This window comes from Schistocerca nitens, chromosome 9 (genome assembly GCF_023898315.1).
Source record: "Schistocerca nitens isolate TAMUIC-IGC-003100 chromosome 9, iqSchNite1.1, whole genome shotgun sequence".
In the NCBI taxonomy this organism is placed as follows: domain Eukaryota; kingdom Metazoa; phylum Arthropoda; class Insecta; order Orthoptera; family Acrididae; genus Schistocerca; species Schistocerca nitens.
This window is the reverse complement of record NC_064622.1, coordinates 356,612,043-356,637,182: the sequence shown is the minus strand read 5'-3', so window position 1 is coordinate 356,637,182 and position 25,140 is coordinate 356,612,043. Positions and strand designations below refer to the sequence as shown.

General features: G+C 44.9%; 1 protein-coding gene across 1 annotated transcript in view; it reads right to left on the bottom strand.

Annotated features, from left to right (window-relative positions):
• The window catches only part of LOC126203286 (DNA repair protein RAD50), a 323,733-nt gene that overhangs the window by 118,679 nt on the left and 179,914 nt on the right, over positions 1 to 25,140 (bottom strand). Inside the window, exons 9-12 of the mRNA XM_049937544.1 lie at positions 24,026 to 24,125; positions 18,625 to 18,764; positions 2,523 to 2,648; positions 2,342 to 2,435 (exon numbers count right to left, since the gene is read on the bottom strand). Coding sequence (XP_049793501.1) covers positions 2,342 to 2,435; positions 2,523 to 2,648; positions 18,625 to 18,764; positions 24,026 to 24,125 — 460 coding nt within the window. The remainder of the gene's footprint in view (positions 1 to 2,341; positions 2,436 to 2,522; positions 2,649 to 18,624; positions 18,765 to 24,025; positions 24,126 to 25,140) is intronic.

Below are 25,140 nucleotides of genomic sequence, written 5' to 3'. Positions count from 1 at the left end.
CCTTCAATTAGTTGTGTAGACAGTACATACCTCCACAAATAATGTATGTGTTTAATTTTCCCAATTTCTTGCCTATATTCAGTGGGGGTTGCTTCATTACCTTTATAACTGTGTACGTAAATCCATTCTGAACCCTAGACAAGAAGGCAAACTCTACACAGAAATTATTTTTGTGTCTTACATTGTTTTCATGCAAATCACTGTGTTAGTAGTAAATATACTGTGAAGTGAGTGTAAGAATTCTTAGATACTTGAAGAGAACTCTGCAAGATTTACTATCTACTTTGCACAATATCTTTACCAGTCACTTCTGTTGTATAAATATTTTATTTGCTTTGGGTGCGCTGTCTCAGAGCATAATCTCCCAACACACTTCTCTTAAAGTCAGCACAGTGAGAGATGTTTCTAAAGACAACAAATGCAGCGCTAAATTTCTTAATTCCCTTATCCACATGTTGACTACTTCAATTTGTTATCCAGTTGGATGTCTAGGTGCTTTACATACTGTTTTTCATCTGGTGTAGGACAATACTGTCTTACTTCCAGTACTTGCAGGTCGTTTTTGTCAGTCTGAAACTGCATATATGAGTATTGGTGAGATTAAGCATCAAAGCATCTGCAGTGAGCCAGTTGTTGGGCGGACATCAACTGGACTTGCAGTTGTTCCAGCCTCCCTTTCTATGGACGATAATGCCTGCCTGCATCAAGCTGCCCAAATGGATGAATTTCTTGATGATGGTGATATCCACTGTACAGGTTGTCCAGCAATGTCTCTTGATCTGAAACCTTTAGCCCAAATCTCAGATGCACTGGGAAGAACCATCAAGTGCCACCAAGGACTCTCCCAGGTCTTCCCAGATCAGCTTCTTGGGAATGGGGCAGACTGTATATAGAGTTTTCTTTTTTGAGAGAAACCATATTTTTACTAAGCATAATGCATATCTTTGGTCTTCAAAAGCTTTTTTACTCCCACACTTTCAACAAAGCTGTATGTCAAGTTTCTTGTGATCAAATTTACTCTTATTATGTGAGTCTTATAACTTCCTGTTCATGAAACTGCTCCCATCTCTTTACTAAAATTGACATTAACATAGATGTGGAAACAGAACTGCTACTAAAGGTCTGAACTGTTTCCTACATATTAAACATACAGTGTTTCTGGAATGGATGATAAAAACCTTGGTCATACAATAAACAGATAAACGAATGCTGTCCCAACTCTAGCTTATCTATGTTACTAAGCGGCTGTCCCAGATACTGTTACCATTTTCAGGTTACCTATCTAATGGCTAATTTCATATAATTATTGATGGAGCTTAAATATTTCAAATGCTGCCATAACCTACTAATTATGAGGCATAATCTTATGTTAAAAGTTTAATGCAATAAGAGAAGTATTTAAGTTGGAAATTGAGTGCGTCTTCAAGCAGCATCCGTTGCATTGTGTGAATACCCAAACTTTATTCATCCAGTATTTAAGAATAAGAGTACTTAGCAACTTCCAGCAAACCTTTACGAAACTTTTCCTCACTGGCACCCCCTAAAAAATGACAAGGGGGAAAAGTTTATTGCTTACCACATTTTCGTTGTTCATGGAGTAAAACCAGCATCAGACATGACATTTTCATTTATTACTTCTTTATTATTGACTCTATTTGCTACAAAGTTTGCAGACAGTATCCAAATATCACGGTGAACATACTGCAAGATTATTCATATAGTTCGGGATATAGGATGTCATAAACATTGATATGCATGTAGAAATTGCTTTTATTTAAAATGGAGCACAAATTACCCATGCTATATTCATCCACTGTTTCACAATGAGACCATTTAGCAACTTCCAACAAACTTTAAGCATAATTTCAAATCCTTTCTAAACTTTTTCTTGCTTAAATCAAACAATGGAAAATCCAAAATGGAACGTAACAATATTATAAAAAGTAAAGTTGCTATTCACCATATAGCAGAGATGCCGAGTTGCAGATAGGCATAACGAAAAGACTATCATGAATAAAGCTTTCGTTAACAATAAAACAAACACACACACACACACACACACACACACACACACACACACACACACCTCACGCAAATGCAGCTCACACACACACAACCGCAGTCTCAGGCAACTGAAACCACACTGCATTTCTTGCTTACATGCTTAACGTCAAATGTTTAATATATTAAATCACTTGTAAAATAACCAGGTGTTTGAAACTGTTTTGTGAAAGTGAACTTGGTTTTTAAAGAATCAGGGGGTTTACCGTTGTAGCCACTTGCAACAGTTCTTTAGATGTCTACTGTGCTAAGAGTTTCACATCACTTTGAGAGTACCTACCAGTTGAAGCATGCAAGCATCCAAGTCATGTTTCAAATTCTGTTGTGGCACTGTAAACAAAAGGTGGCGCAGTGCTTCATTGTGTTTGTTCTTCCTGGAAGGAAAAATTGGAAATAACAGTCAGTACTCAAAATGGAAAACATAAAACTCATAGGAACAAAATAATTACAAAAACTCTTACAGTTTTTTGAGTTCGGACTCCTTAGATGCCTTCAGTTTGTTCTGGATGTCGAGCTGTGCCTGCTCACTACTCAACAGCTGCAATGTCTGAACTTCTTTATCCACAATAACTAGCTTATCATCCAGCCTAGATCACAGAAACAGAAGAAATAAGTGTCAAAATTGTCCTAGCACTTTAGTTTTCTATTAGATTAAATCTCAGCTTGTTATGTCCGTGATTCTTTTGACATGCTGCAACTTTTGACACCTCTTTAAGATTAAAAATGACACAGTGAACATAACACTGCTAACACCTGATGAAAAAAAAAATCATAACACCAAAAAATAATTAATGTAGAGTAATGAAAGTTTGCGAATAAATTTGTCTAGGTAACATATTTAAGTGATTAATACTGCAAGATCACAGGTTAATGTATGCATGAAGTAAGACATTGCAAATGTGAAATGCTGGTACATTAATAATTGGTGCAACTACCAGAATGTTTAATGCAAGCATGCAAACTTGCTTGCATTGTGTTGTACAGGTGGCAGACTTCAGTTTGAGCGATGGAGTTCCACAAATGTTTTACTTAGTCAGTCAATATATGGACAGTTAATGCTCTCTGAGGATGATGCTGGAATTATTGTCCAATGACATCCCATATATGCTCGATTGGAAACAGATCTGGTGATTTCGCAGCCAATTGCAACATGATGATGCTCTGTAGAGCATGTTGGATTACGACAGCGGTATGAGGGGGAGCTTTATCCTTTTGGAAAAACTTCCTGGAATGGTGTTCATGAATGGCAGAACAACAGGTCAAATACCAAACTGACACAATTTTGTAGTCAGGGTGTGTACGATAACCAAAATAGTGTGCCGGCTGTCATACGAAACCGTGCCCCAGACCAAAATTCCACATGTAAGTCCAGTGAGCTTAGCATGAAAACATATTGGTTGCAAGCCCTCAATTGGTCTCCTCCTAACCAACACAAGGTTCAGAATGAGATTTTCGCTCTGCAGCGGAGTGTGCACTGATATGAAACTTCCTGGCAGATTAGAACTGTGTGCCGGGCCGAGACTTGAACTCGGGACCTTTGCCTTTCGCGGGCAAGTGCTCTACCAACTGAGCTATCCAAGCATGACTCACGCCCCGTCCTCACGTAAGTCGTGCTTGGGTAGCACAGTTGGTAGAGCACTTGCCCGCGAAAGGCAAAGGTCCCGAGTTCGAGTGTCGGCCCGGCACAGAGTTTTAATCTGCCAGGAAGTTTCATATCAGCGCACACTCCACTGCAGTGTGAAAATCTCATTCTGGAAACAATCCCCAAGGCTGTGCTAAGCCATGTCTCCGCAATATCCTTTCTTTCAGGAGTGCTAGCTCTGCAAGGTTCGCAAGAGAGCTTCTGCAAAGTTTGGAAGGTAGGAGACGAGGTACTGGTGGAAGCAAAGCTGTGAGGATGGGGCGTGAGTCGTGCTTGGGTAGCTCAGTTGGTAGAGCACTTGCCCACGAAAGGCAAAGGTCCCGAGTTTGAGACTCAGCCCAGTACACAGTTTTAATCTGCCAGGAAGTTTCAACACAAGGTTATCATTGGCACCGAAGCAGAATCAGCTTTCATCAGAAAACATAACAGATTCCACCCTGCCCTCCAATGATCTCTCACTTGACAGAACTGAAGTTGCAAATGGTGGTGGTCTGGGTCAGTGGAATGCACACAACACGATGTCTGGCTCGGAGCTGTCCTTGAAGCAACTATTTTGTAACTGTTTGTTGTGTCACTGTGGGCCAACTGCTGCTCAAATTGCTGCTGCAGATGTAGTATGATGCACCAGAGCCATACAGCGAACACAATGGCCTTCCCTCTCAGTAATGGCACATGGCCGTCCTGAGCCCTGTCGTCTTGCGGCCGTACATTCTCATGACCACAGCTGCCAGCAATCATTTACAGTGGCTACATTCACGCCAAGTCTTTCTGCAATATCGCAGAAAGAACATCCATCTTCTCTTAATTCTATTACATGACTTTGTTCAAACTCAGTGACATGTTAATAACAGTGTCTTTGTTGCCTTAAAGACATTCTGGACTAATATCGACTGACCACATCCATTCTCAAATGTAACTAACGTTCACAACCATTACATTGTGCATTTGAAGTAAACGTATTTTGCATCCTTATAGAAGTGTAACTAGTGCCACTGGCATGAAATTTAAATAGACAGCTTTCAGATGTACAAACACGCCTACCAATTTCTGTTATGTTGTACAACTCCTCATTGGTGTTGTGTTGCCCCCCCCCCCCCCCATCCCAATCAATGTATTTACATAAGAATTCTGATTTCTGTTTACGACATTGTTCTCAAGAAGACGCACCCTGCCTCAGGATGGCTTTATCGGTGAAAGGTGGAAAAATGAGACGTTGTGGTTTGTCGTTCCCAGATATGTTATTGTTTCCATGCAAGCCAGAGCAATACTTTAACATTCTGAATAATTACAACACAGAGAACTTACACTGCATTATCTGATAAGTAGCCCGCAACTCATGGTCTAGTGGTCAGGGTTGCTGCCTCTGGACCATGGAGCCCTGGGTTCGATTCCTGGTCGGCATGGAGATTTACTTTCCTTGCAGACTGAGTGTTTGTATTGTACTAGCCATTCCCATTCATCCTCATCACAAAGACATGTAAGTAACTAAAGTGGCATCAAAGAGAGAGACTTGCACCGGGTGTCCAAATGACCCTAGATGGCATTCAATCTGTCAGTTACAGCAAATAATTTCTCTCTTTTACCGAAGGAGCCTCAAATTATGAAAACTACTGTTTAATCATCTCCACCATTAACGATAGCAATATTACACTGCCATTGCAGCCTAATATAAACTACAGAGCACAGATAAAACGTTTTTGCGGCGATTATTATGTTGGAAACTTAATGTGGACTCCTACAAAAATTGTAGACAAACTGAATTACATGAAAAAGAGAATATAGAAAAGGACACTTTTCAAGACCCATCAAATAAGGTAGACAGACGTAGATGATCACAGTTTCGGTGGCCCAGATGTCCAATTCCATCGCTTCACTACATGGGTCGCCATCAGACTCTTTCTACGAAATGAGTGCTGGGGGGATTGATATGTTCCTCTGTTTCTGATTTCTATATACTTAACTGCTGTGATTAAATTTGTTGGCTGTTGTATAAATGTGGCGTCACAGGTGCATCTGCAAGCACAGCTACTACTATTGGCATTGCTTGCTTGAGTCAGAGTGGAGGTGTCAACCATCAGATGCAGTAAGGGGCTGTCAAATGAAAACTCAACACCCACCATAACAAGCCATGGAATGTTTGTTTGTTTTGCTTTAGGGCGTAAAAACATCGCGAGTCATATGCACTCAAGTCAAAACTATAGAATACAGAGACAGAGAGGAGTTAAGAAACGACTTTAGGTCAGTCCCAACTGACACAAGAGAAAACAGCTAAAAACAGGGACCTGGAGAAAGGGCTAAAAGAGACACCATTTAGAAACTGAGGTCCAAAACTAAAAATTAAATGGCCTTCGCCATACTGCTTTCATGGATGAAAAGTAAAATGCAGTCGACAGCCCGCATGTCATTTGCTAAAATTGCCAATAATGCAGCCCGCAAACCCAAGCACAAATGTAAACGGTTAAAAATGGGCATTCCATCAGGAAGTGGCAGACAGTTAAAACTTGGGTGCAATGTGTACAAATTGGTGGGGTAGCACCAATTATCAAATGACGATGGCTAAAAAGACAGTTCCCAATATGCAACCTAGTTAAAATGACCTCCTCCCGGCGAGAGGGCTGAGAGGATATCATCCAAGCCGTTGGGAGAGGCTTAATAAGCTGGAACCTATTCCTGTGACGGAAGGACCACTGGTGATGCCAAAGGGACACCACGTCCTGACAGACGGCAACACAGATTTCATCGGAGGGGATGTAGGAACTAGCGGGCTGAGGTTACAAAAGTGAGCAAGTGACAGTTTTCCTGGACCCGCTGCACTGAGGGATGGGCGGTGTACAGCACACAGAGACTTTGAAGGGCACTGAGTGAGTCTGAGCAGAGGACACAATTGAAAAGGTTGTGTCGCCAGATGTACTCCTTTGTCTAATACAGGGCGAAGAGCTCAGCCGTAAATACAGAAAAGTGTGCCAATGACAAAGGCACACCCGACTCTACAGTCACTCCGACAGCCATCAGTGTACTCAAAGGTACTATTGCAAAGTTCCGTGCGAAGGTCGTGAAACTGAAGGCGATAGAGCACGGCTGGAGTAGTGTCCTTAGGAAGCAAATAAAGGCCAAGATTAACATGGGCCACTTCATGAAGCCAAGGTGGTGACGGAATCACACCCACCAGGAAAGTTGCAGGTAGTGTGAAGTTAAGCTGCAATAGCAAGTGCCAAAAGCGGACTCCAGGAGGTAACAGAGAAGAGGGATGCGCCCCATTCTGGCGATCAAAGGAATCATCGAAGAAGGAGGCATAGGATGGATGGCCAAACATGGCAGATAAATGGTATGCATACCTGCTGAGGAGAAATTCATGACGGTAGGACAGTTGTAGTCCAGCAGCTTCAGCATACAGACTCTCAACCGGGCTTGTGTAAAAGGCGTCAGTGACCAAATGGATGCCACGATGGTGGATAGTGTTGAGATGGCGTAAGAGGGATGGACGTGCAGACGCATAAACAAAGCACGCTTAGTTGAGTTTTGAATGGACAAGGGACCAGTACAAATGGAGGTTTTGGGGGGGGGGGGGGGTCGCTCAACTACTGAGGTCATCAGCGCCCAGTCACAATTGTTAGAGCACACAGAATCTAGTAAAACTCAAGGGGGGGGGGGGGGGACCAGAAAGTTCTTACAAAGATGCAGATAAAATAAGTGAAAGAGTTAGATGTCTTTGGACAATCCAGTCAAAGTAATGAAACGAAGAACATGAGCAGCTGCTCGAGCGTCATCCGCTAAAATATCCTGTAAAGTAGATGGCAGAGACAGGACAACACGAGATTGACTAAAACGAGGACATGAGAATAAAACATGGCGCACGGTTAATGCATGACCACAAGGGCACTGCGGGGCTGGGTCACCGGAGAGCAGGTAGCGGTGGCTAAACCGGCAATGCCCAATCCACAACCTGGTCAGAAGGACCTCTTCTCGCCGAGATGGTTGGGAGGAGGTTGTCCAAGCAGTTGGGAACGGTTTTACTGCCCGGAGCTTGTTTCCTTGAAGTGAGGACCAAGTATCCCACCACAAGGACACAAGCCTCTTACAAACAACCCCACTAACGTCAGATGACGGGACACAATGGGAGGCCGGCCGAGGCAGGAGGACTGCAGCCTTGGCTGCAGCATCAGCAGCCTCATTCCCAGGCACTCCTACATGGCCGGGAACCCACAGAAAGCTGACAGGAGAGCCACCCTCAGCGAAAGAATGGAAGGACTGCTGGATCCGTTGCACCAAGGGATGGATCGTATATGGGGCTCCAAGGCCCTGAAGAGCACTGAGTGAATCAGACCAGAGTACATACGATGACTGGCGGTGGCGGCGGGCATACTGAACGGCCTGATGGAGAGCAAAAAGCTCGGCCGTAAAGCTGGAACACTGGTTGAGGAGCCGGTATTTAAAGGTGACGGCCCCGACGACAAAGGCATAGCCGACACCATCGTCAGTTTTGGAGCCATCAGTGTAAATAAAGGTGTGACTGGCAAGTCGCACACGAAGTTTGACAAACCGTGAGCAATACACTGCAGCCGGAGTACCCTCCTTCGGGAGCGAGCTGAGGTCGAGATAAACATGAACCAGAGCCTGGAGTCAAGGTGGTGTCGGGCTCTCACCCTCTCTGAAGGTGGTAGGGAGGGCAAAATCCAATTGTCAAAGCAGGCGACGAAAGCGGACGCCACGGGGCAGCAGGGCAGACACATACAACCCATACTGACGGTCGAGAGAATCAACGAAGAAGGACTGATAAGAGGGGTGGTCGGGCATTGACAACAGCCGGCAGGCATACCGACAAAGCAGTACGTCGCGCTAGTAGGTCAATGGTAATTCGGCAGCTTCAGCATTAAGACTCTCGACGGGACTAGTGTAGAAAGCTCCGGTCGCAAGACGTAACCCCCTATGGTGGATGGAGTTGAGACGGCATAAGAGGGATGGCCGAGCAGACGAGTAGATGAGGCTCCCATAATCCAGCTTTGATCGGACTATGGACTGATACAAGCGAAGCAGGACAGTGCAATCCGCTCCCCAAGATGAACCACTAAGAACTCTGAGGACATTAAGGGAACGTGTACAACAGGCAGCCAAATAAGAGACGTGCGGAGACCAACAAAGTTTCCTGTCCAGTGTGAGCCCTAGAAACTTAGTTGTTTCCACGAATGGGAGAACAACGGGACCGAGATGTAAGGATGGCGGAAGGAACGCTTTATATCGCCAAAAGTTGATGCAAACCGTCTTCTCTTCAGAGAACCGGAAGCCATTTGGCACACTCCATGAGTATAGGCTGTCTAGACAACGCTGAAGGCAGCGCTCCAGGAGGCATGTTCGCTGGGCACTGCAGTAGATCACGAAGTCATCGACAAAAAGAGAGCCTGAGACATTAGGTGGAATGCAATCCATAATTGGATTGATCGCTATGGCAAAAAGGGCTACGCTCAAGACGGAGCCCTGAGGCACTCCGTTCTCCTGGTTTGCATCAACTTTTGGCGATATAAAGCGTTCCTTCCGCCATCCTTACATCTCGGTCCTGTTGTTCTCCCATTCGTGGAAACAACTAAGTTTCTAGGGCTCACACTGGACAGGAAACTTTGTTGGTCTGGAGGAAGACGTCGGACAATACGGAACCCACACGTACCCTAAACTTTTGATCTGTTAAAAAGGAATCAATAAAAAGGGGCAGGCGACCGCGTAGACCCCACCTGAGCATAGCGCGCAGGATACCTCCTCTCCAACAGGTATCATAAGCCTTCTCCAAATCGAAGAACACGGCGACCGTTTGGCGCTTTCGCAAAAAGTTGTTCATGATGAATGTCGACAAGGTCACAAGGTGGTCAACAGCGGAGCGGCGGCGACGAAAGCCGCATTGAACATTGCTAAGTAGCCGTCGAGATTCAAGAATCCAAACTAACCGAGCGTTAACCATGCGCTCCATCACCTTACAGACACAGCCTGTAAGAGAAATGGGGCGGTAACTAGAAGGAAGGTGTCTATCCTTCCCGGGTTTGGGTATAGGAACAACGACGGCGTCACGCCAACGCATGGGAACTTGACCTTCGGTCCAGACGCGATTGTAGGTACGAAGAAGGAAGCTTTTGCCTGCCGGAGAAAGGTGTGCCAGCATCTGAACGTGAATGGCATCTGGCCCCGGTGCAGAGGACCGGGACAGTGCAAGTGCACGTTCGAGTTCCCGCATAGTAAAGGGGACATTATAATTTTCCAGATTCAGCGAGTGGAAGGAAGGTCGCCGAGCCTCTTCTGCCTCTTTCCTGGGAAGGAAGGCAGGGTGGTAATGGGCGGAGCTTGAAACCTCCGCGAAAAAGCGGCCGAAGGTGTTGGAGATATCCATAGGATCAACAAGGACCTCGTCACCTGAAGTCAGGCCAGGTACCGAGGAGTGGGCCTTAATGCCCGACAGCTGGCGCAGGCCACCCCAGACGACAGAAGAGGGAGTAAAACTGTTAAAGGAGCTGGTGAAAGATGCCCAACAAGCTTTTTTGCTGTCTTTGATAACTCTACGGCATTGCGCTCAAAGTCGTTTGTATCCAATACAATTCGCCAACGTAGGATGGCGGCGAAAGGTGCGTAAAGCACAAAGCACGTCATCGAGCACGGATAGCGTCTTGACAAGCCTCATTCCACCAGGGGATGGAAAAGCGACGTGAAGAAGAGGCAGTACGAGGAATGGAACGTTCGGCAGCATTGATGATAACAGCCGTGAGGTATTCGACCTGACTGTCACAACTGAGAAAATCGTGGTCCGGAAAGGTCGCCAGGGAGGAGTAAAGTCCCCAGTCAGCTTTCGGTATGTTCCAGCTCGAAGGACGTGGGGATGGGGTGTGGTGCAGGAGACAAACGACACATGGGAAGTGGTCGCTCGAATAGGTGTCAGAAAGAACATACCACTCGAACCGACGGGCAAGAGTGGTAGAACAGATCGAGAGGTCCAAGTGGGAGGAGGTATGAGTAGAGTCCGAGAGGAAAGTCGGGGCGCCAGTATTGAGGCAGACAAGATTGAGATGGTTGAAGACATCCGCCAAGAGGGAGCCTCTCTGACAGGATGCAGGAGAGCCACAAAGGGGATGATGGACACTGAAGTCGCCAAACAATAAAAACGGCGGAGGAAGCTGAGCAATCAGGTGCATCATGTCAGCCCAACTAACTGCGGATGACGATGGAGTGTAGACGGTACAAACAGAAAAAGTAAAGGCAGAAAGAGTAATACGGACAGCTATTGCTTGGAGTGGGGTGGTCAATGGGAGGGGATGGTAATAGACATCGTCCCGAACGAGCAACATGACCCCACCATGAGCTGGAATACCGTCCACAGGGGGGAGGTCAGACCGCTCCGAGGTATAGTGGGTAAAAGCAATACGGTCAGTTGGGCGCAACTTGGTTTCCTGGAGACCAAGGCCGAGCGGACAGTGCAGGCGGAGGAGCAGTTGTAATTCCTCCCGATTAGATCGAATACCTCTTATGTTCCAATGTAACAAAGCCATCGCTAGTCAGAAAAGAGGGGGAACGAAACGGGTGAAGAGCTGGTCACCTCGACGGCCGCGGAGGGCCAGGTGTCGAGGGAACAACGCTACAATCGGCGGGAGGCGGATCCTGTTCCATCGAGTCGTCGCCAGCGGCGGCCGCTTTCCCGGGTTGCGTAGGAGGGGCAGCATCATTCGCCGACGAGAGGCCAGCTGAGCGCCTGGCAGCAGAGCGTCCCGGCGAAACTGAGGACGGCCGGGAGCAGCGACTCATGGATGGAGCGTCAGACGAAACGTGCCGAGGTGGAGAGGGGGATAAAGATTTCTTCTTGGAGGCCTTCTTGGAAGTCCGAGGAGGCACGGGGATGGTAGGCTGGACCCGAAGAAGGTCCTCACGCGCGGGGTCCATTTTGGAACGCCGGACCTCGGAAGCCGGGGTCCGGAACGTTTCCCCGATGGACGCCTGAGAAGAGGATCGCTTCTCAGGCGTCGGAGGGGGAGGAGGAGGAAGGGTGGCCCCCGGGGCAGAGGGGGCAGGGGCCGCGAGGGAGGAGGATTTGGAAGGGAGGGATTTGGGAGGCAGAGGCATAGACCTCGGATGGGGTGAGGAGGTGGAGGGGAGACAGGATAGGGGTGAGGATACTGTGGAAGAAGTGGACACGACTGAGGCAAACGAAGTTGTCAACGTCACGGGATGGAGGCGGTCATACTTCTTCCTGGCCTCAGAATAAGAGAGACGATCCAAAGTTTTTAATTCTTGAATCTTCTTCTCCTTCTGATATGCGGGGCAGTCTAAAGATCTAGGCGAGTGGATGCCAGGACAATTGACGCACCGAGGTGGTGGGGTGTATGTATGTTCCTCACGAAGAGGACGTTCACAATCGCCACAAAGGGGCTCAGCCTCACACCGTGACGACATGTGCCCAAAGCGCAAACACCGAAAGCAGCGCATAGGAGGTGGGAGGTAAGGTCGCACGTCGCACCGGTAGCACATCACCTTTACCTTCTCCGGGAGAACGATCCCCTCGAACGCGAGGATAAAGGCCCCAGTGTCGATGTGACCGTCTTTGGGGCCGCGCTGAACTCGCCGGACGAAATGCACGCCTCGGCGCTCCAGGTTGGCCCCGAGCTCCTCATCAGATTGCAGCAGGAGGTCCCGATGAAAAATAACACTCTGCGTCCTATTCAGTGCCAGATGCGGGACAATAGACACTGGGATGTCCCCTAGTCGGTCGCACGCCTGGAGCACCGCCGACTGTGTGGCAGAGGCGGTCTTTATAAGAACGGACCCCGAACGCATTTTACTCAGAGCCTCGATTTCCCCGAAGATGTCCTCGATGTGCTGGACAAAGAACATGGGCTTGGAGGTGGCGAACGTCCCCCCATCGGTTGGAGAATAGACTAAATAGCGGGGGAAGTACTTCGCCCCAAGCCGGCGGGCCTGTCCTTCCTCCCAGGGAGTGGCCAAGGGGGAAAGGGCAGGAGAACCAGAACCAGAGACAGTACCTTTCTTTTTAAAAGACTCGGCCGCAGAGCGACCTGATACATGTTGACGTTTCATCTGCGAAACGTCCACCCCAATACCACCCACTCCGACCAGGGGCTCTCCCCACGGGCGCCACCCAGCCTCAGCAAGGGCCACCTGGCAGGATGACCGTTGGCGGGAGTCCCGATGCCCCAAGGAGACGGGCATCTACTCCTTGGCCGACGTGGGGAGGGTGCAGCTCAGGTATCGGCAGTACGATCTCTGTGTTGTCAGGGGGCTACAACCTAGAGGGTACATGACGATCCCACCACAACGGGCTGGCTACCGTGCTGGATTTCGGGTGCCATGGAAAGTCCATCATGATCGTAGGTGCAGATGGGGACGCACTATGGGAGTAACTTGTGCAACCCATCAGGTGTTTAGGACCAATTTGAGGAATAGTGGGTGTGGTTACCATGCCGTTACAATGCTGAGTGTCAAGGTCTTAGTGCACTGAGGACCAGTGATACACCACGTAAGGTGTCCTTCCCTAAAAGGCTCGTACTTCTGTAGAATTTTGAAAAAGGAGGTCAAACCCCAAGGGGGACCATCACATGGAATGCCGAAACGGTTGAAACTCCTTTTAGTCGCCTCTTACGACAGGCAGGAATACCTCGGGCCTATTTTTACCCCGGACCTGCAGGGGGGACAAATGGAGGAGGATGGTTCAACTGGCACCCTAGGAAGTACCATAGGGGCACACAGGACACTGAGGAACTGTGTACAGTGGTCTGCCAGGTAATACACATGGGAGGACCAAGAGAGTTTCCCATCGAGCATCAGCCCCAGGAATTTAATAGTTTCAACAAACAGTAGGGCAACAGTCCCAAGATGTAAAGAGGTGGAAAAAAACAATTTGCATGCCAGAAATTCATACATAATGTTTTGTCAGTGAAAATATGAAAGCCATTGTCAATGCTCCAGGAGTAAAGACGATCAAGACACCACTAAAGACGCTGCTCAGTGAGACAGGTCTGTGGAGAGCTGCAATAGATGGCAACATCATCAACAAAAAGGGAGCTGGAGATAGGCCATTATAGGGTTAATGGTGATAGCAAAGAGGACGACATTCAGGAGGGAACCTTGAGGCACACCATTTTCCTGGATAAAGGCATCCGACAAGGTAGAATCCACAAACACCTTGAAAACTTGGTCTTTTAAAAATTGCTGAAGGCAACAGGGCAGGCGGCAACAGAAGCCCCACTTGTAAAGAGTACGGAGGATACCAGTTTTCCAGCAGGTGTCATAGGCCTTCTCTAAATCGAAAAACACCGCTGCAGTTTGGGATTTCCGGGCAAAACCATTCATGAGATGGGTGGACAAAGTAACGAAATGGTCAACTGCACAATGCCGCACTCGAAATCCACACTGTGCATTAGTTAGAAAATTGCGAGACTCAAGCCACCATACCAGCCAGTCATGAATCATATGTTCCAGCACCTTGCAAGCACAATTGGTGAGAGAGATGGAGCGGTAGCTAGAAGGAAGGTTTTTGTCCTTACTGGGCTTCGGTATGGGTATGACGGGAGCTTCAGGTCAAAGTCCGGGAAATGTTCCCTTTGCCCAGATGCAGTTGTACATGTTAAGCAGAAAGTGCTTGCTTGTAAGAGAAAGGTGCTGCAATATCTGAGTGTGGACAGTGTCTGACTCTTGGGTGGAGGATCGAGATGAACTGAGAGCATGATCTAGCTCCCTCATAGTAAGGGTGGTATTGTAGCACTCATGATTCTGAGAAGACAAGGGTATCGTCCAAGCTGCCTCCACTCGTTTCCGATGAATGAAGGCAGGGTGATAGTGGGAAAAGCTCAAAACTTCCGCAAAATGGTGGCCCAAGGTGTTGGAGACAGCAACAGGGTCCACGATAACATCATCTGCTACTGTCAGGCCAGAAATTGGCAAATGGATCTCGGTCCCAGAAAGCCTTCGGAAGTTGGCCCACACGACAGAGGAAGGAGTGGAACTGTTAAAAGAGCTAGTGAATGAAATCTAGCTAGCTTTCTTGCTATCCCGAAGAACGCAATGACACTCTGCATGCACCTGTTTATAATGAATGCAGTTTGCCATTGTAGGATGATGGTTAAAACTCGGAGAGCATGTCTCCGCGTGCGAATTGTGTCGTGACACATCTCAGTCCAGCAAGGGACTGGGACACGGAGTGGTAAAGAAGAAGTGTGAGGAATGGAACATTCTGCAGCAGTAAGGATAACGTTTGTGAGGGGATGATGTGCATTAAAGTCACCGAGTAGCAGAATTTGGGGTGGTAGCTGCCTGATAAGCTGAAGAAAGTCTGCCATGGTGACATCGAATGACGGAGGGACATAAATGGTACAGAGAGAAAAAGTCAGGTAGGGAAGGAAAAGGCGAATTGCAACAGCTTGAAGATGGATAGTCAGGGAGATGGGTTGACTATGAATGTCATCCTGTATGATTGCATAACGCCCCCATGAGATGGAATGCTGACCTCAGGGGGAAGGTCGAAACGAACCAGGAAGAAATGTGAAAGCACAAAGCGGTCATGAGGGCGCAATTATGTTTCCTGAAGGCAGGGTACGAGGGGCTGCTGGGATGCTAAAAACAGCCATAAATCCTCTTTGTGGGACCAAAGGCCGCAAACGTTCCATTGGAGGACAATCATGATGAGGAAGAGATGTAGGGGTGTCACCTTACTGGCTGCTGAGTGACAGCCTGTGAAGAGTCGCTACTACAGGGCACAGAAGCAGGAGAATCCTGCTCCATGGGGTCGACAGAAGTATTGGCTTGATTGTACTGTGTGTCTGTGGAGTCCAACGCTGAAAAATCGTTGGTGGTGCGCACCAGCGACACAAAGGCTGGCTGGGCTAAGGTATCACGTGGCAACACCGTCAATGAGGATCTTCGAGTTGGCGAAGGAGGAGACCGTTTGCCTTCGGTGGACTCCTTTGAGCCTTTCAGGTTAGAGGAAGACTCAAGTGTCCTTTGGCTGAAGGGACGTAGGAAGTCTTCACGGGAGTACTCCTTCTGTCGTTTCCATCCTACCGGTAGTGTAGCTGGTGGCTTCGCCCCTTGAGGCGAGAGTTTGATGGCTTGTTGCACAGCTGGACAGGGGGATGGCAATGCTTCCTTGGCAATGGCTGATTTCACAACCTCAGAGCTGAAGTTGAAGTCGCATGTCTGCATGGCCATGTCCTTCATGGAGAGAAGGGTAACAAGAACAGAACTATAGGTGCCAGATGGGAGAACTCAGGGTTTGTGACTAGCCAGGAACTCGCGAGCGACTGGTTATGGAACTTTTTCCTTTACCCAGATCTCTTGGACAGCCAGCTCATCAAGATACACGGGACAATCCAGAGAGGAGGCGGCACGGCCACCATTGCAGCTGATACAGCGGGGAGAAGGAGACAGAAAGTCGCCCTCATGTGCATCCCTACCAATGGTTACACATTTGGCTAGGTGTCCAGAAGACGTTATAGTGTGGTTGAAATGATGACACTGGTAGTAGCGCATCGGGTTCTGCATGTGCAGCCAGACTGTGATAATTTCAGAGAGCAGCCTAGTGTGAACAACACCACGGGAAGAATTCAAAGTTCTACGCGTCTAGACACGAACATGGTAGCCGTGGAGAAGCAAGGAGGCAAGCTGTTGTTGTGCTTGAGAATAAGAAGTAGCCTCCAAAAGCAAAGTGCCATTCCATAAATGAGAGCAAGATTTCACAGGGCCAGCAATTGCAGCAATACCTTTCTGAATAATAAACTTATTTACTGTGGCGAAGGACTGACCATTTTCAGTATGGAAATCGTGGTGCAGCGGGAAGGGTCTTTGAATGATTAGCCTTATTACGTATAGGTTTTGTAGGCATTGATTGTGAAGGTGATTGGCTCATTGTGAGAAAATCCCTCATGATTGCCAGCATCTCTGATGGTGCGCTCCTTTCAACTGGGGGCCGTCCTTCACAAGGGGATGCACCCACCTTAGGTGATTGTTCACACCTCCCCAACACAAGACAGAGGGCCCAATGGGTAATTTGGGAAGATAGCAGCCGAGGCAATCACCCCTCCCTGGGCCTGGCCTGGACCAAGGGATATGTGTGAACCCAACCTGTTGACCCGTGGCTGGGAATTACGTGTTACCCAGTCACCTGTTATGCATCAGATGTGTGGGCCGGCCTTCAGGAGTTCACTGGGAGGAAGAAGAAAAAGAGGAACCTCAAATGCCAAAGCGGAGGAACGAGAGGAGAAGGAAACAAAGAAAGGAAAGGGGAGCGAAAAACAGTGTTCTTACATCAGGGACAGACAATGTAGAACATTGCCAATAGCATTCCAGACATGTTCTCCAAGGGAGGGGAAAAAGAACAGCGAGAGGATAGACATGCAGCACAGAAGGGAAAAGATGCTGCAAAGACTGGGGCCCCGTGGTAGCCACGCACGAACCCACCAAAGAGTGGCGAGCCCCCTGGGGAAAGCCATGGAATGATTCCATTTAAAATTGATCACCATAAATGTTAAGACATTTATCCCACTAGGAGACAAGAAGATCAATTCCTGTTCTGCCGAAAGTGGTCGGCTGCTGCTGGATCCATAAATGCACTCACTCTTGCACTTCCTCGTCCGATAAAAACTGACATCCATGCATGTCTTTCTTCAGCTCACCAAAGATATGACAATAATACGCTGAAGAATCCAAGCTGTACAGAGGACATCACAATGTTTCCCAATCAAATTGCTGAAGTGTAGACTTTTTCTGATTGGCAGTGTGCGAGTGTGCATTATTATGCAACAGGATGATTCTGTCCAACAACATTCCTGGGTGTTTTGACTACAAGATGGGATTCAGTTTCTGCAAAGTGTCTTCATAATATTGCACACTTGTTTTGGTTCCAGGATTGAGGAACATGACAAGCAGAGGACCTCTGCAGTTGAAAGAGGTGGTCATCATGACTCTACAAACTTGAGTGAACAACTTTAGATTTCTTTGGCAGGAGGAGATGAGGTATGTTTCCACTGCTGGCTTTGCTGTTTGACCTCAGTCTACTGGGCAGAATCATCCTGTTGCATGATAATGCCTGCCCCCGAACCATCAATTGGACGAAGGCTATGCTTCAGTGATTTAATTGGGAAACACTGCAACATGCCGCATACAGTCTGTATCTTTCACAGAGTGATTTTCACATCTTTGGCGACATGGCGGAAGACGTGTGGATGTTGGTTTCATTCGAACAACAAAGTGCAAGAGTGAGTGCAGTGGTGAGTGTCAGCGGCCAACTGTATTCTACGAACCAGAAATTGAGTGTCTTGTCTCACAGTGGGATACATATCTTCAACATGTGTGGTGATTAGTTTTGAATGAAGCCATTCCATGGTCTCCCTGTGGCATGTGTGTGGTTTGCATTTGACTGCCCTACACGTAAAGTCCCATCCACAGACCGAAGGCCACTGTATGATGGTTTGAAGAAAACTGGTTGGGTTTGTGGGGCTAGCCTGCTAACGGCCCCAATCTACACAAATGGAACTTATCTGCTATTAACTAAAGCTTTGGTCTTATTCTAGATCAGTTTGCCAAAAAAACTTGGCAACAACAATTCAGCCCACATCAGGAAGAGGGCAACCAATGACACATTCAATGTCTCAGAACTTGGTGGGGCACTTCCTTGAGATTTACATGCTGTAATAGGGCAGAAGCAATGTAAATACAAACAACATTAAGTAAAATAGGCACTATTAAATTCTTACACCTTAAATCAGAGCACATTCAGGAGAACTCAGGGTATTATACTATTTTAAAAATTAATATGTATTTAGAACATTTCAGTGTCAAGCTCAAATCATTATGCAAGTGTAGTATCACCAAGGCACTTCAAAACAAAGGATGACATAAATGTTGAAGAATATTTTAACAAAACATTGATTACTGTAACTTATCACCTGTTGCTCTCTTGATGCTGATCTCTAATTTCTTTTTTCAGCTGTTCTTCATCAAGTTCTTGACAAGCAGTTTCCCAGTTAGTTTTTGCTTGCTCCAGTTCTCTTCCTAATTTTACAAGTTCTTCACCAGATTTCTCTATCTATAAAACAAAACAACAAATCAGTTTTTCAGCAGATGGGATTTTGGAAGCACCGTGGATGTGTTGTAACATATGTTATTTTTAGCAAACAGCCTCTAAATTGATGACATATATTTTATTGAATAAAATGTTCTCGGGTTTCCAACCACATCAATTGCTTAAAACTACATGAGCTTTCGGCCAAGCACTCCTTGGCCATTGTCAAGTGGTATGACTGCCAGTGGGCTGTTGGTGCGCCCTTATATACACTAGCCGTCGGCTGTGACGTCACTGGTGCCCATGACATTGCCATATATGGGCATGTTTTGAGTCGGCGTTTGATGTGCCCTCTTCAACTGCGCGATCGCTGGATCCCACGCAGTGCTAAGCTGCAAGCCACCGTCTCTATTCAGGGTGTTTGCGGTAATTTTTATTTCAATAGCTTCCTTTATTTAACTGTCCCAGAAGCCATTAGTGTGAGCCACGACAGAGGTATCGTCAAATTTTATGTGGGAACCGTTTTCTAATGCATGCTCAGCTAACGCAGATTTCTCTGGATAGCTTAGGTTATAATACCTCTCATGCGTTGTTCCACAGTGCGCACTGTTTATCCGATGTACTTCTGGCCACAGTCACAAGGCATTTCGTAGACTCCAGGTGTTCTGAGACCTACTGCATCTTTAACTGGTCTCAGAAATTGACGGATTTTTGTTGGAGGCCTGAAGATTGATTTGATCTTGTGTCTTTTCAACAGGTGGCTTATCTTGCATGACACAGAGCCACAGATTGGCAGCAAAGCAAGTTTCTTTTCCTGATGATACCTCTGTCATGGCTCACACTAACAGCTTCTGGGACAGTTTAATAAAGGAAGCTATTGAAATAAAAATTACCGCAAACTCCCTGAAGAGAGATGGCGGCTTGCAGCTCAGCGCTGCGTGGGATTCAGCGATCACGCGGTTGAAGAGGGCACATCAAACGCCAACTCAAAATGTGCCCATATATGGCAATGTCACGGGCACCAGTGACGTCACAGCCGGCAGCTAGTGTATAGAAGGGCGCACCAACAGCCCACTGGCAGTCATACCACCTGACAATGGCCAAGGAGTGCTTGGCCAAAAGCTCGTGTAGTTTTAAGAAATGGACGTGGTTGGAAAACCGAGAACATTTTATTCAATGTTATCGCCGCGAGACTCTGCATTCATACATATATTTTATTATTATTTTCTGTTATCAGTTTATAACATTTTCATCGTCACATGATGATTGCACTGCATTTACAGAATGAACTATTAATCAACTGTTGAATGTTTTGAGTGCCATGGTGCCAATGAAAGTGTCACAATTATTTCAGAAAACTTTAAATTTGATATGGTTACAAGTTAAATAACAAGTTTCATATTAAAGTCCAAGTCTAGTTATACAATAATTTCTGTTGTGAGCATATTTTAAAGAGTGAATTATACCCTTCCTACCAAACAAAGGCAACAGCCGGAGTGGGAGGGTGTAAGGAAGAGAAAAGGAAATATATCATGGAGTGAAAATATAATCTCTTCTTGAATTGTATACTATATTCTTTGCTCTGGTTTACTAAAACCGCTTATTCTTTACATCTTGGATAATGTATCCCACAAGTCATACACAGTGAAACATCTGTTGGCAAATTGTTGAGAGATATGCTGTCATTCATCGGTTTCTGTATCTCTCTGTGGATATCTTATACCAAACATCACAACATGATAACTGAAGTGTTCAGATACGCATTATTTTCATGAGGTATCTTTTGTCATGTGTCTTATTGAATGGAAAATAAACAATTTTTGTAGATATCATCTCTCACTATTGTCACTTTTATCTCTGCTATTTCTACCACTGAGATACGTTCCCCAAGCCATCATACAATGCATTATGCAGGCCATTTCTTAATATTGCTAGTTATTCAATGCCCTATTAGATTTGAATATGGACCAAGGCAAAATTGGCCTACTATATGCCTCTGATTTTTACCTTACTTTCACCATCCCTGAGAGAGAATTAAGATGGAGTCAGCTAGAAATGTTGCACATTCTACCTTGAATATCAGTTTTTGACATTTATCCAAAAAGGTTCTGCTACATCAATGCCACCTTTTTTTCTCATGATTCTGGTCCATACCCACTGAGCATCGATATTTCAACTCCATTCCATTCTAAGGCAATGTGAGTAATCTTGGCCTACAGTGAACTACTTTTCTTTTTAGGAAAAAAAAGATGCATATATTTTCCAGCACATTTTCATCTGCACAGCATTTTAGTGAGTAGATTCCATCTACAATTAATGGCTCTGTGAAGTCTGAAAAATATTAATCTATGGTTCCCTAGATGTCTTCTCTGGCCTCAAAAATGGTTTCAAGAAACAAATCTCGTTCGATGCAGGAATGGGTAGAAATATGAAGGTACCAAATACGGTGAGCACTGTGCATGTTCAACAATTTTTAATAGGAATCTCTCATTTTGTAAGGCATCAAGTTAGTCAACAATTTATGTGGACCTTTTCCTCCTCAAATACAATGTTCTGCAACAATAAGACAAATAAAGTAATAGTTGTTGATAGATTGAAATTATACGCCACATGACACTGTTCTCATCAGTAAAAGGATTATCTTAAACTATGAATCACATTCTTTAACTATTTTGTATTTATCAAATTTTAAAAAACCTTGTGTTTTTGGCTGGGTAGGAAAATACAATAGTAAATATATTTTTCCAATAGATTTCTAGTCACACTGTTTAGCTTTTGCGAACTGCAGGTCCTTCAACAACCTTGGAACTATAGAGCAGAAATACCCGCATCTCAATGATAGAAAGGAGTTGATCAAACAATGGAAAATCTAGGATGAAATAATTAAAATATTATGAAAAAGATAGATTTCTAGTGATCATACAGTGGAGATGCTGAGTCGCATACAGGCACATCAAAAGCCAAAAGGCTTCTTCTGCATTGGACAACATACACGCACACACGACCATACAAACTCAAGTCCCATTCGCATGTCCACTGTCTCTGGCAGCTGAGGCGATACTGCAAGCAGCAGTGGATGATGGGAGAAGCAATCTGGGTGGACAGAGAAAAGAGAAAGAAGGAGGCTGGGGGGTGGATAGCAGGGTAGAGGTGGGGGACAGTAAAATTCTGCTTGTGGGAGAATACAGGGACAAGGCAGGGAGAGGAGAGGGTAGGGCAGCTAGGTGCAGTCAGCAGGTTGACCAAGGGCAGGGAGGGTTGGGGAGCAGTGGTTGGGGATGGGGGTGGGTAGAGGAAAAGGAGATAAGTAAAATTACTTTGGGTGCGTTGGTGGAATAGAAGGTTGTGAGGTGTTGGAAAGGGAACTGGAAAGGGGATAGGTGGATAAAGGATGGTGACTAATGAAGATTGATGCCAGGAGGGTAAAGGGAAATTAGGATATATTGCAGGAAGAGTTCCCACCTGTGCAATTCAGGAAAGCTGGTCTTGGTAGGACAGATCAAGATGGTACAGGTTGTGGAATAGTAATTGAGAATAACTTCTGTGATTCAGCATCTCCACTATATGGTGAGTAGCAATCTACCCTTTTCATAACACTGTGTAGAAATGGGATACTTTGACAAAAAAGTAACTCCCTTCACTTCTTTTTTTACAAAAGATCAAAGTTTTTACTTTCTGCACAAATAACTTAAACGTCATGGTGATTTATTATCACACACACACACACACACACACACACACACACAGTTAAATATTACTTATAACCACAGATGGAATAACTTTTTGAGGCATCTCATAATTTTCAATCCCCACCTCTGTTCCATTGCAAAATTATCATTAAGAAGATACTCTTCTAGAGCCTGGAAAATATTGGCCACAACCTTTCCTGCATATGAAATCAGTTTCCCCTCTTTTGCCACAGGACCACCACTTTTCCCCTATTGCTTTGACGGCCATTTTATTTTTAAATTGAAATTGTGGTACCATGCAACACCAACAGTAACAAACTGGCACATCAAATCAGTTGCATTCTTTTCAAATTGGGCAAAACGTTGATGACATATGGTCACATTTGCTTTTGAGCAAAACTCAACAGGTACAGACAGCATCCATCTTGCACAAAACTGAGATGTGTTAATAATCTTAGTAGATGTGATACACAGTGAGATATGAACTAATAAAACCAACTAAAGAAATCACGCACCATACCTGACCACAATATCCCCATAGCATCTTAGGTTTTCTCTGTGTGACTGATGGTATGTTTTCAGTTTCTAACTGAGACAATGCAGAATCTCATGACAATATCGTTGTATGATTAAAAAAAGAAAGAAAGAAAGGCAAATGTTTTGTGAAATAATTTGTCTACAAGTAATTTATTTATTTTATTCATTTATTCACGTTTGATAGATCCAGTATACAAGAGAATTGTATGGATATGGAATGAGTTATAATTATACATGAGAACAGTAGCCTACTTACAGATGCTAATAGAAAGTAAGAAGTAAAATCAGGGAATAATGACATGCCTCTGAAAGATGCTCAAAATCATGTACAGTAAATGAGATGCCAATTGAGAATTTAAAGTTTAAGGTTTAACTTAGATTTTGATGATGATGTTTGGTTTGTGGGGTGGTCAACTGTGCAGTCATCAGTGCCTGCACAAAGTCCCAAATTTTTGCAGTCCAATTTCTTAGACAATACAATCTAGCCAATGTCACGAATGGTGATGATGAGGAAATGATGAGGGCAACACAAACACCCAGTCACCGGGCACAGAAAATCCCCCACCTGGCCAGGAATCGAACCCGGGACCCCCTGATCGAGAGGCAGCAATGCTAGCCACCAGATCACGAGTTGCGGGCTACTTAGATTTTATATATGACATTAGAGGATATTTTCCCAGTGGAACTTTAAATTTTCATTAGCAACTCATTTACTACACATGACTTTGAGCATCATTCAAAGATGTGTCAAATGGTTCTCTAATCTATTTTATCTCTTACTTTTTGACAAATCATTCCATAAAACATTTGACCTCTCTTTCTTTTTTTTCTTTACTTTCAAGCAATCATTCGTCCCCCCCCCCCCCCTCCCCAAACCAGACTGGTCAATTTGGTAACCCATTTTCCACTCTTTCATTGGTTATGAAAATTCAAATAAAAATTTTTCCTCAATTGACCTAATTTTTTCTTAAATTACCATAACTTCTTTAAAGCAATTAAAATGCATTGCTTCATTCTACATGTACATCTAGTGCAACCATAAAAACAAATAGTACTTACATCTTCAATTTCTGTTTTGACATTCCATTCTTCAGCTTTATTATCTTCTGCTTGTCGTTTTTTTGAGGTGATTTCCTGCTCTAGCTTTGCTTTAGTGTCTCTAGTAAACAGAAACATAAGAGAAAGAAAAGTTAATGTCCAATAGAACAAATGAGAATTAGATCCAGCAACATGAAACTCTGAAACACAAACACAGTGAGAGCATACAATATGGAGAAGGTAATATAAATAATAAATTATATTATTCCACCAAGAAAAAGAAAATTTCAGGACAGAAGCTATTAAATTAAATACAAAATAACAAATGCTTCATCCTATTAACTGTTCATTGCACATTTTACTGCATGTGCTGTTGCACAATTTCAAACTACAGCTACAAATGTAACGTTAGTTTTGCTGTAAAACAGATAATCCACATATTTATGTGATGTACCTCTAAATTACATCAAGCACTGTCCTGTATGTAAACTCTACAGAATATTGAACTTCTACACACAAGCTGAAGTAACCCAAAAGAAATTGTGGTCAACTCATAATAGAACTGTCAATGTAACAAGGTAGCTAATGCAATGGTTTGTTGGTTACTTGGACCAACATAGATGCAATCTTTTTCTAAAAGCTTAAAAACTTTGGAAAGATTGTTTGTGTTTTAATATCTGAGAATTCCTGACAGACTGAAATGCTTTGTAAATAAAAGCGAAGCGCGTCTGGTGTAATTCTTTTTAATTAGATTGCAGGCAGCTCAAGACAGATAACCTATAACAGATATTTGCAATTAGTTTGAAGTGATGCAGAGAGAGTGCCACAGTAGCTACGATACCCACGTAGGAGAGACCACTCCATCAACTAGTGAATATGATGGGTTGGAGTCTAGGACACTGATAATTTTATCAGTCTCAATCAAAATGGGGTGTTGGATTCACAAGTCACAAATGTTAAACATGTAGAAATTATTTTCTTTACAACAACATGAATTAGGGCAGTCTTAAATGATCCTGTCCACTATTCAACACCTCCTATATATGGTGAGTAGAATCTATTCTAATCCATATTACTATTATTCTAGCCTGTATCTTCCGGTGTTTGATTCTTTTTACAAAACCTACTTTATTTGC